The sequence below is a fragment of the Mercenaria mercenaria genome, chromosome 12 (genome assembly GCF_021730395.1).
Source record: "Mercenaria mercenaria strain notata chromosome 12, MADL_Memer_1, whole genome shotgun sequence".
Lineage (NCBI taxonomy): Eukaryota > Metazoa > Mollusca > Bivalvia > Venerida > Veneridae > Mercenaria > Mercenaria mercenaria.
The window spans coordinates 5,499,666-5,514,481 of NC_069372.1; the positions used below are offsets into that span (position 1 = coordinate 5,499,666).

Consider the following 14,816-nt stretch of genomic DNA (forward strand, 5'->3'; position numbering starts at 1 on the left):
TTAATAAAAAACGTAAACAACTATCTCAGCACGAAGAAAATGGCTCAATGTCACATTTAGGTGTCACCATGGTAACCGGATGCTTGCCAGGAGCTAATGAGACTCGCTGCACCGACCCTGATGTTACTAAGCCGAACGAAAGTATCCCTGTTTACAACTTTGACAATGGGATATCGTACAGAAATATATTCTGTGTAAGCTGCAACAATATAAGTACGGACAATACCACGAACCTGGGGCAATGGAAAGTTTATATTACCTGTTCTAAAGTAAACATTCTAAAATCAGACGCTTTGCTGTTTCCCGATTCAGCCGAGGCAATTTTCACATTCGCTGCTACTACAAGTGATCGTTCTTGTGGTATTGATTTCCTTCCGCCAGACGGCGTTATCGTAAAGCAGAACCTGTGCTTTGAGGAAGCTAAAGTTATCGGCACATGCCCAGAGGAGTTCCAAGACCAGTCGACACGTGTTGCATGTGGCGAGTTTCATATGCCATATATTAGTGCACAGGAAAATGAAACATTTGTATACGCGAACTACTTTTGCTATTTATGCAATAACGTTGAGGTCAAGGTCAAGGACAACCACAGTTGTCTTGCCAATATGGACATTCTGGTATACGACAATAACGACCTAGTTGCCGAACTAAACACGGACAAGAGAGACAATTCAAATATTGTGCCACCATGGTTACAAGTTGATCTAACACCGGGTAGTTATATACCTTCTGGTGTAAACTGCGGAGAACACTCGACTTTTGACCCGTTTTTGGTAAGAACATCCTTTTTATACTTAATATCAAACATTTATAAGTACATTTATATGTATAAAGAAATCTTGCACAAAGCCAGCTGTTCATCTGAAAGGATAGATACATGTTGAGGTATTTGCTTTGACTCATTGACAATATTACCTAGCATTGTTTGAAAACCATAGACATATATATTACCCACCATCACAACTCCAGCATATATTTAAGAAATGGTTTACACACGCCCGTGCCAACCATTAATTGGCATTCAATAAAAGGAAAAATAATGAAAAAAAAAATCAATATTTCCGCTGTTGCCGAGAAAATATTTTTTTATTGTAGTCGTCCTTGCATTGTCACGTAAAAGTCAAGCAAGATACCATAGCAATGTAATACTATACAGCACGTTCAGGTGTGAAAGCTCTGTCTGCCTTCTTTTGGTTTATAAATGGTAACAGCAATATTACATTACTGGCCACACCTGAAGTCGTGTCTGTGTACCGTAGATGAACAGTGTCTTATTTTTATTTAAAATTGCGCTACAAAACATCACTCTAATCACAAAAAACCTAAAGATTCCATGTCCAGGATATATATTTAACCATGAATTCCGTTGGTGCAGATAGACAACCGCATAATAGCACGAATACTATGTAATATTATATTTAATTGTACAGTGGTGTGGGAGACATATCGATTTACTCCTGCCTGTGGGTGTGTCTTTCTGTGTGTCTGTCACAAATCTTGTCCGCGCTCTAAGTCGAACATTTCTCATCCGATCTTCACCAAACTGGACTATAAGTCCTCGGCCAAGTTCGATAACTAGCCAAATCGGCCCAGGCACTTCGGAATTATGGCCCTTGAATTACCGATAGACCGCTTACTCCAACACGCTTACTCCAACATACCAATAGGTCGCTTACTCCAACACGCCTACTCCAACACTTATCCGATAGACCGCTTACTCCAACACGCTTACTCCAACATAGCAATAGGTCGCTTACTCCAACACGCCTACTCCAACACTTATCCGATAGACCGCTTACTCCAACACGCTTACTCCAACATAGCAATAGGTCGCTTACTCCAACACGCCTACTCCAACACTTATCCGATAGACCGCTTACTCCAACACGCTTACTCCAACATACCAATAGGTCGCTTACTCCAACACGCCTACTCCAACACTTATCCGATAGACCGCTTACTCCAACACGCTTACTCCAACATACCAATAGGTCGCTTACTCCAACACGCCTACTCCAACACTTATCCGATAGGCCGTTTACTCCGAATCTTACTCCAAAACTATCAAAGGTATATTTTCTGTGAGTAAACAGTATATAAAGACAGACTTACTATTCAGATGATTAGGCCGTTGTTGGAGACATGCGCTTTTCTCAAAAGCAGCTCTAGTTCAGTATTGAAATTGTTCAATGTTCGTCCGACTGCTGCAATGTACAACTGCCAGCCATAAAAACAAGTCGTCAGAACATACATGTAGTTATATATGCCTGTTTCTCGTCAATTCGAGCTTTCTCATCGATTCGAGCCCTTGTGTTTTAGTAAAATTCATGCTCATGTAGCATGTTCTTCCATCAGAAACTTTTGTCATTTACATTTTAAAATGCCTTGGAAAATATTAGTCATAAAACCACTGAAAAATTGATGAAATACCTTTTTTAAATTTTTGCATCTAAAATTACTTATTTCGAAAGGAAATTACATAGTGGGTAATATTGTGAGCCCAAATTTTTAAATTAAAAGCACCCCGAGCATATTTCGACTGTTGTAACGAGTGAACAAGAAGTCAAACTTGATAGAAATTTGCTTTATGGAAATAGAATATGCAAACATAAACATTTAATGACCTTCCAAACAGAGGGCTCGAATCGATGAGAAAGTTTTAAAATGATGTGGAGTTTCACCTCCTTCAGTCTCATGCAAAAAAGTACATATAAAAGATGATAACATTGTAATTCTTATTGCCCATTGTTAAATGCAAATATTTTTGTAATAAAAAACAAAAATTATTTAATTGAACAGGTTGACAAAAATTTGCACACCTCTAAAAGATTTAAGAGGCTCGAATCAAGGAGAAAGCAGCATACACGAATAAATTGTAATTGATTTTTCTGTTAATCCGTAAGCCTGGAGGGTTTGCGTTGACATTGATTTAATTGCTGATAGTGGATAAGAATTTCAAAGCATGTTAAATGAACAACAATATTGATCATCCAGAAACGCTATTAATTTAAAAGTAATATTTTCCACTTCAGAAAGAGAATTTATTTATTTTGTTGGGGTTAACGTCGCAACGACAAAATTGTAAGTCATACAGGGCGACTTTCCAGCTTTGATGGTGGAGGAAGACCCCTGGTGCCCCTCCGTGCATTATTTCATCACGAGCGATCACCGACCTCCCGTAAGCCAGCTAGATGGCTTCCTCACGTGTAAAAAAAATCAACGCCCCGCCCATATATCGATGAGGGGCAAGTGATTTGAAGTCAGCGACCTTAACCACTTGGCCACGGAGGCGCCTCAGAAAGAGAAATGTACTTGGTAAACAATTCAGCTTAAACGTTTTTTACAAAAGAAATGTTGATAGAAATATGTATCTAACATAAGATCAAATCTTTAATGCAGATAATGTTGCGAGTTCAGCCAATGCGGCTTTAGCTCTTCTAACTGACAAATTTAAGAAGTTAGGAGGTATGCCTTTTGAAGTGTTCTCTCGTCTTCTTGACGTAATAGCACATGGTGCGTCATTTATGGTTGACCTGGAATAAGTACAACATAGAGAAATGTGTTTTTTCTTGGGTGTCTAAATTTGCGCTATCTGCTACAGTGGCAAAAGAATTCTGGTGGAAACACACACCTGAGAGACAAATGGGGTGTGTCTGTAATTACTGAAAAATGTCTGAACCTGGAGTGAATGTAAAGTTTCCGAATAATGATTATAACAGGCAGAGCATAAAATTTAAAAAGAAATATCATACAGCTGGCCAAGGATTCAAAATTATCTGTCGTGTAGCATTATATCATAGTCAAATTCTTCCACGTCACAGAAAGTAACACACGGTTTCTACGGAAATGTATGCATTACTGTAAATTCACAGGTAATAGAGTACAAGCTAGACTATTGTAAAGTTACTAATATCTTCGTTGTTAGGTCGCACCAATTCGTATAGAAACATTGGGTTATGAGAGGTTAGATGTTAATAAAGACTATGTCCATTTTGTAAAGATCAATTTGGAAACAAAAGAAAAATTGATTAATGCCCACTGTATGTTGACCTTCGAGTAAAACTGTTTATAAAAGCTTAAGTTGTTAACCAAGAGTTTTCAGACTAAGATGATAACTTAATTTTCATTCTATTGTATTAAGAAGAATATTTTTTTTTAGCCAAAAATCTACTTTTTAAAGCTAAAGGGTTGATGCTTTTTACAAGACTTAGTAAGGAATAATTATGTACAAATATAAATAATGATTTTAATATTACATAATAACAATTTGGTAACTTCATTCTATATTTGATATAAGGTGATAAATTTGCCAATGTGGTTTAAGATGTGAAGCTTTTGCTGTATATTTAGTCAGGTCTTTTTTATCTGTTTAAAATTCTAGTTAGCTTTGTTCTGTTTTAATAGAATATCTGTGAACTGTTATCTTTGTAGTTATACAGGTACTTTCTGTAGAGTTAACAATAAGCGTTATGGTTTATTTGAGAGTTAGTCTACCTTATAAATGTATTAACACTTAGCCTGCTGGCGGCAAATGATTCTGCCTTTGCGACCAGTGTAGACCAAGATCAGCCTGCACATCCGTGCAGTCTGATCATGGTCTGCACTGTTCGCTATTCAGTCAGTAAATTTTTAGTAAACACCCCTTCAAATGATAAATGGTACTGCCCAAATTGGAAGATGGACCAGTCCATTATAGAAATTTAGCATGGTAAGGGTTAATAGGTGAGAAGAGGAAACATACTTTATGTGGGACGCTAAAATAACCCTTGGTCATAATCCCCTTGACTCAAAAATGACAAAGTAATAAAAACTCTCTCAGCTGAAATAATGTGGTCAAAATAATCCCCTAAATGGGTAGTAAAAATCCCCTTGACAAAAATGAAGGGGTAGTCAAAAGGTGGTCAAAATCTCCACAGTGTATAGTCAAAAATCACCTTGGCAAAAATGATGGGGTAGTCAAAATCCCATCAAAAGTTATGTGATGATTATCCCCTTTACTCAAATTTCAAATTTCTCTTTAAACTTTGTCCTTTGAAGGCAGCAGTTGTGTTGAGTATGGGACTGTTAGGAGACGGCAATTAAGTTGAGTAGGGGAAAGAGTACCTTTCCACAATATAGAAGACCTATCTTAAAAATAATTTAATGGTGCGGGTGAGAAAAGCATACAAGGTCAGCTTTTATTGAGAATTTTCAAGAATTCTCTCCCTTAATTATTGACTGTGTTAAAGCAACAATCTGACTAAAGTACATCTCCTCGTCACGCCCTCGTGTTTTGAGAGAAATCATATGTCATGGTACGGACTTGGTCACGTACAGTATCAGACAGCCGGTTAGTTCAGTCGGTAGGGCACTCGCCCTGTAAGCGAGGGGTCCTGGGTTCGAGCCCCGGACTGACTGCACGTTTTACTTACTCTTTGACATTCGACGCTATTTTGATGGTACAGCCAAATGCTTGTTGAAACAAGTCGTCTGATTGGTTCAAATAAAAATAGATTTGCGAACATAAAAAGGCAATATTCGAAATCCAAAATATACAGAAGACGGATGTGAATGGGTCATTCTCAGATCATCGTTTAGAAGATCAAGTACTTTAGTCAGATTGTTAAAGCAATACCCTTTAAATTGGATTGTCTCCCTTACATTAGCTAAAGTCATGTCATTCATGACCCAAGTCAATAATTCTTTGTCATGGATTTTGCATTATTTTGCTTTGGGCATTACACGGAAATTAAGCTCGCATATTACTCCATAGAAAGCAACAAAACATGTAGCCAGTTTTTTTTTATATAAATCATGTTGTTTTGTAGATTCATATAGAAATATTATTCTTGTAAAGATATAAAACATTTCTGTATGTTAGCTTATGATATTGCGAAATTCGTGTTGTCATGTAACAGAAAATGAAAACATTTAAATAAATTTCTTTTCCTTTCTTTTGAAACTTTGAATCCCGCCAGAAAATGACGGCTAAATATTGAAATCCGAGAATTATTTTATAAGCGAACTTTCCCACAAAAACATGTACATGTATAATAATTTTCCTCGAGGAAAACGAGACTTGTGTAAAGATGAATATTGACATTTTGTTTGAATGTCCTTGTCCATATAACGGTACTTTTGTGCGGCCACAATCACAATTCAGTAGCAGTTCATATTTTCAGGCCGAGTATCTTTCTCTTGAATATTGTACTAAAGTCAATAATTTTGTCATAAATTATGTTCTGAATATCTATTTGAACATATGCACATAGAAGGATTTGCATTTCACTGCCTGTATTACGCTTTTATTAGATACTTTTCTCTGGCTAAAATGACAAAATTATGCGATTTTACATTCAGTCAAATTCAATATATATTCAATCATGTAAAAAAATTTAATTACAACGAATTGTAAAGCAGACCGTTAAGAACACAGTCTTAGAGATTTATTTTGAAATTTTACCTGGTTACTGAATTATACACAAAAATCCAACACCATCAATTTATCCAATTTGTAAATCTGTTCACACATAATAATAATATCCAGTTACATAATAACAGGTGATATGATAAGTTGACTGTACAATGAAAAACTATCTTATCTTCCAATATAAATCAATAGAGTTAGTGTAGTGTTGCATTCAACAATCGATGTGTACTGGTTTGCCTTGCTAGCTGTGGTCAAATTCAATATATATTCAATCATGTAAAAAAAAATAATTACAACAAAATCAAAGAAAAACCTTGTGTATGCGATGGAGGCTGTATTTTTCAATTGATCTTCATGAATTTTGATCAAAATGATTGCCTTGATGAAATCTAGCCAAGAGCGAAAATGGGTCAAGTGGGATCAAAAACTAGGTCACTAGGTCAAATCAAAGAAAAACCTTGTGTATGCGATAGAAGCTGTATTTTTCAATTGATCTTCATCATATTTGATCAGAATGTTTGTCTGGATGAAATCTAGGTCGGGTTTGAATATGGGTCATTTTTGGTTAAAAACTAGGTCACTAGGTCAAATCAGAAAAACCTTGTGTATGCAGTAGGGGCTGCATTTTATACCAGATCTTCATGAAATTTGGTCAGAATCTTTGTCTGGATGAAATCTAGGAGGAGTTTGAATATGGGTCATCTAGGTCAAAAACTAGGTCACCCGGTCAAATTAAAAAAAACAACTTGTGTACCCAATAGGGGTTGCATTTTACACTGGATATTTATTAAGGTTTCGATGGAGGCCTTGAGAAACAAAAATCAAACAACACCAAATCATAGAAAGAAAGAGTTGTTTGACATGAAAATTGAACAGCATGTAAAACATGTATATTACTTTACGAAACAAGTGTCAGTATACTGATATAAACATTGAATTCCGGAAAAGGGCTGCCTAAAGGGGCTCCGCTTCCGGACAGTTAAACGCCTTTAAAAACTCACCATTTTCAAAGAACTGTTACACATGTTTGTTTTGATGCATTTGCAATAGCGTGCGAGTGGTGAAATTTCACGTAACAAGGTGGAACATAGTTTTCAGCAATTGTTTATTTTTTTTTTCTTTACAAATGGCATTCATTTTCAAAGGGAGACAACTTTTTCTCAAAGATTACTTAAAATAATCGGAAAAAGTTTTTCCCTTTGAAAATGAATGCCATTTGTACTTAAAATAATCGGGAACAGTTGTCTCCCTTTGAAAATAAATGCCATTTGTAAAGAAATAAAGATAAACAATTGCTGAAAACTGTGTTCCACCTTGTTATGCGAAATTTCACCACTCGCACGCTATTGCAAATGCATCAAAACGAACATGTGTAACTGTTCTTTGAAAATGGTGAGTTTTTAAAGGCGTTTAACTGTCCGGAAGTGGAGCCCCTTTAGGCAACCCTTTTCCGGAATTCAATGTTTATATCAGTATACTGACACTTGTTTCGTAAAGTAATATACATGTTTTATATGCTGTTCAATTTTCATGTCAAACAACTCTTTCTTTCTATGATTTGGTGTTGTTTGATTTTTGTTTCTCAAGGCCTCCATCGAAACCTTAAATTTAGTCACAATGATTGCCTTGATGAAATTTAGGTCCAGTTAGAATATTGGTCATCTGGGTCAAAAACTAGGTCACTAGGTCAAATCAAAGAAAAACCTTGTGTATGCAATAGAGACTGTATTTTTCAATTGATCTTCATGAAATTTGGTCAGAATGATTGCCTTGATAAATTAAGGTCAAGTTTGAATATGGGTCGTCTGGGGTCAAAAACAAGATCGCTAGGACAAATCAAAGAAAAACGTTTTGTATGCGATAGAGGCTGTATTTTTCAATTGAGGTTTGATGAAAAATGGTCAGAATGATTGTCTTGATCAAATCTAGGTCAAGTTCGAATGTAGGTCATCTTGGCTCAAAAACTAGGTCACTAAGTCAAATTGCAGAAAATTCTGTTCACACTTGAGACCACATTTTTGGCCCAATCTTAATGAAAATTGGTCAGAATACTTATTTCCATTAAATCACTAGGTCAAACATGTTTACACTGTTATGGTGTGTTTCTCAGGTGAGCGACCTAGGGCCATCTTGGCCCTCTTGTTTATGACCTTGTGTATTGGAACCTATTAGAACCTTATTTAGTAATTTCGTTGGGTCTAAGGTCGCACCTACACAATTATAGAACTTTGTGACAGGATGGACGTACCAGGGACAATAACTATCAGAACAAATCAACACCTATTACAATATTTACAAATTTATTTACAGAAAATGATTATTTACAATGAATAAATGAAAAGTGAAAAAAAGAATCTTATTGTAAGAAAGATATAAGAAAAAAATCTGAGCTCAGTAACTCTTTTAACAGGTATAAAGTCCTAACACTAAAAGTTTCGTGACACAGGTGTTTCCGTTAACTTCGAACTTTAAGTAGCACCAAAATAAACAACATATCTTCAAGTCAAGTCCCTCTAAACCGTGAAAACGTTGACTCCGTTTTGGCACCCTATGATGGTAGGTGATTGCATCCCTGAGCCGACTTCAGTGGATCACAAAAATCATCGTCTTTGCGGGTTACGGCACAATCATGGGACGAAAGCTCTGCGCTGCGAAAATCACATCCAGGCGAGTGAAGACAATTGTACTTTCGGGTCGTGACATCACCAGATAAAAGTCGTCTGGTGGAAGAAGCTAAAATACATATGGAAAAGATATGAAAACATATAGATACGGAAATGATAAACTGCAGCTATTATTTACAACTACAAATTAACACAATGCAACGCGAAATAAACGTTGTACAACAGCTGGTATCAATATAATATAAAATGCCATACAACAAAACGGACATTGTATGTACATACTATAGACTGGCACACAATAATTTCAAATTACAATAACATATTACATACATGGTACTAGACTTGCCACATAGATTTAACATTACAATGCAATGCAGTATCGGCGTTCCATAATTAACAACGAAATGTTTGACATATGTTTATGACAAAGAGTACTTTACAATTATCATGTTACACAAATTTCAGTTCAAATCTTACAGCTTATATAAACAAAATATTTGAGAGTCCTCTTTCGAAATAATTTACAAAAGTCTGATAAATTTGATAAATTAGCCTGACATGCCGAAACTAGCCAAAATCACATGTTGCAAACTCCAGTAGAATGAACAAAAATTTACTAAATAAAAATCGTAATTCAACAATTATACAAAAATCTAACAAATAAACTTCTTACCTCGATCGAGCATAAATTTTCTACCAAGAAAAATCAATTTGACGTAAATTCGTCTAATGTCGAAAGTGGTGTGCACTAGGCATTTCTAGTCCAGTCTATTTGTAGGGTAATGTCCCGCCAAATACTAAATTTCATGGGACTCATGACATATGCGTGTACTCTGACTATTTGCATTTCCACGGGATCCACGATATAGCCGGGAAATCTTACTACTTTGGCGCGGATTGGAATTGACAATTTAAGGCCCGTTATAGTGGTTTTGGGGATAAAAACATAAATTACTGAAGTTTATAAAATATCAACTTTCTTATTACTGAACAGAATTTAATAAAAATTACATGGAAATTTAAGTTATAGAAATACAGAAAAACATGAGAGGTATTTTATGCGTAAAATCTGACATTTACCTCAATAACTCAAAAATTTACAAAAAGATGATGCAGTACCTGCATTTACACTACAGATACAATGAGGCCCGTATGTCAGTTTGTGACACACTTCTAAAAGCCATCCTTTACATGAAGAATTCAACGCCCCGAGTTAGACTCGAACCCACATCGGTGAAGTGAGGGGAAAGTGATCCAAATTCAGCGGCCTTAACCACTCGGCCACGGAGGTCATACTGGAACTTCATTGTAAACAAATCTAGCCCTTGCTTCTACAATGAAGTCACACTGCCAATATCTAGGCTTTGAAACGTTGAATTTTATTGCAAAAGTCTTTGCCTCTCTCATATTGGATTTACACGAAGCTGTCGTTAAAGGCTGGCTCTGGAATGAAATAAAAATGTGGAAAACTATAAGCTTAGACATGGAAAGACATACTAGTACAAACAATGCAACAATAAGTAGTTTTATCCAATATTCAGAGTGGATTATTCATCTTCAGTATCTTCTGTACCAACATTGAAAAAAATGTACATAGGACTGACATTTATAATAATATTGTTTATAATATTGAGCCGTGCCATGAGAAAACCAACAAAGTGGCTTTGCGACCAGCATGGATCCAGACCAGCCTGCGCATCCGCGCAGTCTGGTCAGGATCCATGCTGTTCGCTTTCAAAGCCTATTGGAATTTGAGAAATCGTTAGCGAACAGCATGGATCCTGACCAGACTGTGCGGATGCGCAGGCTGGTCTGGATTCATGCTGGACGCAAACCCACTCTGTTGGTTTTCTCATGGCGCGGCTCATATACTTTAACGAATTTTTACTGGCAACTGATTTGCTTATCGAAAAGTATAAATGCACTGCTTTAGATTTCATAGAAGGCAAACAGCATCAATATATAGTTCATTTTAAATAGCAGGTGCTGTGGACAACTACGGAGTCATAACAACCAATTATAATGCATTGTAACATCTGCGTTGTCATTAAAGCAGGTCATTAATCCAAAGGTGTATCATAAAATCTAAGATGGTATGAATACAACTGAAAATATATTTTATTGATAAAAGCATAGAATGTGTGTTGATTGATTCAGATGAGACACTTGTTAATAAGAAAAGTCAAACATTTGGTGACAGGTACAAACTTAATACATGTATGTGATTTGACTGAATGTTTCTTTCTGGAATTCATTTAATGAAGCATACTTTTGGATTTCCCGTTTTCAGTTATGTCGTTGAAAGTGTAGTCTCCATTATTGAATTAGACTAGTTCCCGTCTCTATGTTTGTTCTGTCATATTTCTCATATACATATATAAGTTTGAAAAAAAATCATTTTCCTTCAGTGAATGTAGAATAATTAATGATAATAATAATAACATTATTATTATTATTATTTTCAAAAATATAGTAATGCTAATAAGAATAAAACACAGGTATAAAGAAAAGTCAATGATTTCTTTGTATTGACAAACAATATCATAATGATGAAAATGGTCACAACAGTGAAAGTGATCATATACAATACTCAATACAAAAAGAATGGGAAAATGATTTTCTCTCATATGTGCAGTCAGCATTATTGAAATACCAAGAATAAAATGACAGAATAAAATCAAAGTATTGTGTTTCATTTACACTGAATTTTTTTATTAAAATAATAAGTTGCACAAAGCGTACCTTTTTCAAGCTTTACTTTATAACGCTTAAATACACCTTTGGTTTTCAGTCTTTACTATATTCTGAAAGCAGTAAAATAAAAATTTAGATTAGTGAATGTCACATTTCTCTCAAATATAAAAAATTTGAAAACAAAATTTCTTCCTAAAAGCATGGTGAAATTTGTAACATATCATAAATATTATTATATCATTATGTTTGAACAACGAACATTTTTCTTTTTTAAAAAAAGGAGATTACAAAAATAGATATAATGTTTAAAGTTATCGCATAGTTATTGAATAAGTTTGATAATAAAATACACTGTTTCCTTTTCTCACTTTTTGATAAAGTTATAAGGTAGACTGACTTTCCAATAAACAATGGCTCTGTTTATTGGAGCCATACTGTAATTGTCATTAGCCCCCAACTGTGCTAAAGAAGACAGAAATCCCTTGGCCCGTTGCCAAGATCTAGGCCTTTAACATATCAAGTATATTATTTTAGAAAGGTATTCTTTGCTTTTTCTTTCTAGGAAAAATGCAGGGAGTGGTATTGCCCAAATGGACGACAGCTAATTGACTCAAAGTGCGTTCCGACCTATAATGACGTCATCAAAGCCAAGTATAGCCTCTCTTTGAAAATGACACCAGACAGTCTGTCAATGGACGATTTCGAATCAGCGAATAAAACCATTCTCACGTACAGTATATTATCAGAGATGTTTGGAAATGGCAATCAGATCAGGGCAGAGATAATCGTACTATCAGTGAGGGCAGATAACTCTTACATGTACACTTTTGTGTTGGTAAGCATGGATCATAATTCCACAAATAAAAACAAGATTTTTGGTGAAACAACGTACGATAATGATGTATCCGTCAACACAGAAAATGGTACTGTTACATTCCATGTAGAATTTTCTGTTGGTATCAAGATAGAATTAAGTACATATCCGCTGAGCGATATTGTGATTATTGATTTACTTGAGTACACTGCTTTAACAAACGTGTACAGGGTGGAGGTTGAACGTATCAAACATGCGTTCAAATATATGCAAATCTCGAAGATGTCGTTCTGCACACAGGTAGTCCTTCATAAAAGCGAAATTCACGATTATATCGATATTTTCGATATCATCGTATCGAACACACGTATTTACATTGGCGAGTTTGCACGAACCGCACGCTACGATCAGATACGCATCTGCCTGTCCGACTATCTTCGCGGCGCCGCGAAATATCTAGAAGAAAAGCGAAGGGCTGAAATGTTTACACCGCAAGCTATCGTGTCGGTAGTATGCAATATGATGTCAATCGCCGGGCTGCTGGCTACCATCTTGACATACATAGTTTTTGACGAGTTACGTTCAATCCCTGGTAAGAATAACATGATGTTGTCGATACATCTTCTCTTTGCACAAGTTTTGTTTCAGTTCGGTATGGATCAGACGGAAACACCGAAACTCTGTATCGCTCTAGGGGTTTTCATACATTTGTTCTGGCTCACAGCAATATTCTGGATGAATGCTTGCACGTTGCACATGTTCCGGACATTTGTAACAGGACAAAGCTATCGCTCCGTACGTGCGCTAGACCCACAAGTTTGTTGTTATGCACTCTATTGCTACGGTATTGCCGTTTCGATGGTAGCTATAAACATCGCCGTGTCAATGTACAGGTCTGATGGTAAAGAAATTGGGTATGGTGGACGTGTTTGTTATATATCGAACCCAGTTATGGTGGGATGGGTCTTTGCCTTGCCTGTCGGTGTTATAATTATTTTGAATATGGGCTTCTTTTTCGCCGTCGTCTATCAAATCTCCGCGTCGACGATGCGTCGTCGCGGAAAATCCAGCGACCGCGCTAACACGGTAATATACATGAAACTATCCTCATTGACAGGTGTCACCTGGATTTTTGGCTATTTATACCTCTGGACTGATTTTACCCCTCTTGAATATATTTTCATAGTACTAAATGCGGGTCAAGGAGTGTTTATATTCATCTCGTTTATTTGCACGCAGCGCATTACGAAACTGTACTGGAATTTATTTCGGAAATACTGCAGGTCTTGCCGGGAAAATCGTTCTTGCGCATGCATATGTACACGAAAACTCGACGAGTCGGAAGCAAATGTTGTAGAAATGAACACGGCAAAAATCTCACTCACTGCAGCTTCGATCACGAAAGGTCCTACTTCTCGAAAGCGAGTCAACGAGGCTAAAGATAAATCTAGTTCAAATAATAAAAACCAGTCGTCATCTGATATGTTCAAGGATAGTTCTAAAATCGCTCGCCAGCTTTGTAACCCTGTTTCGCATGGCAAAGAGCACGCGGAAAACAAAAATGAAATTAACATGGACTTTGTTAATTATAACGCAGGAGTGGAGATAAGCGAGGGGTTAAAAAACGGGCTACAAAACATTGCAATCGCAGCCGTTGGGTTGCATGATATAGAGTTCATACCGGCAAAACTCGGTGAGTGAGCTATGATCGAGACAACTGTTTTGATATCAGCTAACACCAACATCTTCTGGTAATATTAGGCAAAAACTTGTAATTGTTGATAGACTATTAATGTTAAAATTTTTACACGTATTCAAAATTTCGAAATGGTGGTATTATTTTGTACTTTTATCCTTTGCGTAGATTTTTACATATATGCTGTCAAAGGAAATTGAATAAATTATTTTTCTATCAAGATACATGTATTTTTGAAAATCAAGAGCAAGGTCTGTAATATTCTCTTTTTAAATAGAGTAACTTACCTTTTCTGAATCGTCTGCAGGCATAAATCTTACTCCATACACAGTTTTGCTATAGTAACTAAAAAGCCCGCCCGCTTAGTTCAGTAAGGAGAGTGCATATCTACGGATCGCAGGGTCTTGACTTCGATCCTGGGCCGATTTGATAAAAATAACAGTATGATCAATCTGACTAAAGTACTTGATCTTCTAAACGAAGGTCTGAGAATGACCCATTCACATTCGTCTTCTGTATATTTTGGATTTCCAATATTGCTATTTTTATTTTCGCAAATCTATTTTTATTTTAACCAAT

The 14,816-nt window shown here is 36.0% G+C and overlaps 1 protein-coding gene across 1 annotated transcript; it reads left to right on the top strand.

Annotated features, from left to right (window-relative positions):
* Positions 1-667: 667 nt before the first annotated feature.
* On the top strand, positions 668-14,341 carry LOC123534668 (adhesion G-protein coupled receptor G6-like). Its single transcript, XM_045317011.2, has 2 exons — positions 668-773; positions 12,290-14,341. Exon 2 carries the CDS (start codon positions 12,398-12,400, stop codon positions 14,240-14,242), a length of 1,845 nt encoding a protein of 614 aa, XP_045172946.2. The 5' UTR covers positions 668-773; positions 12,290-12,397; the 3' UTR covers positions 14,243-14,341.
* Positions 14,342-14,816: the final 475 nt, after the last annotated feature.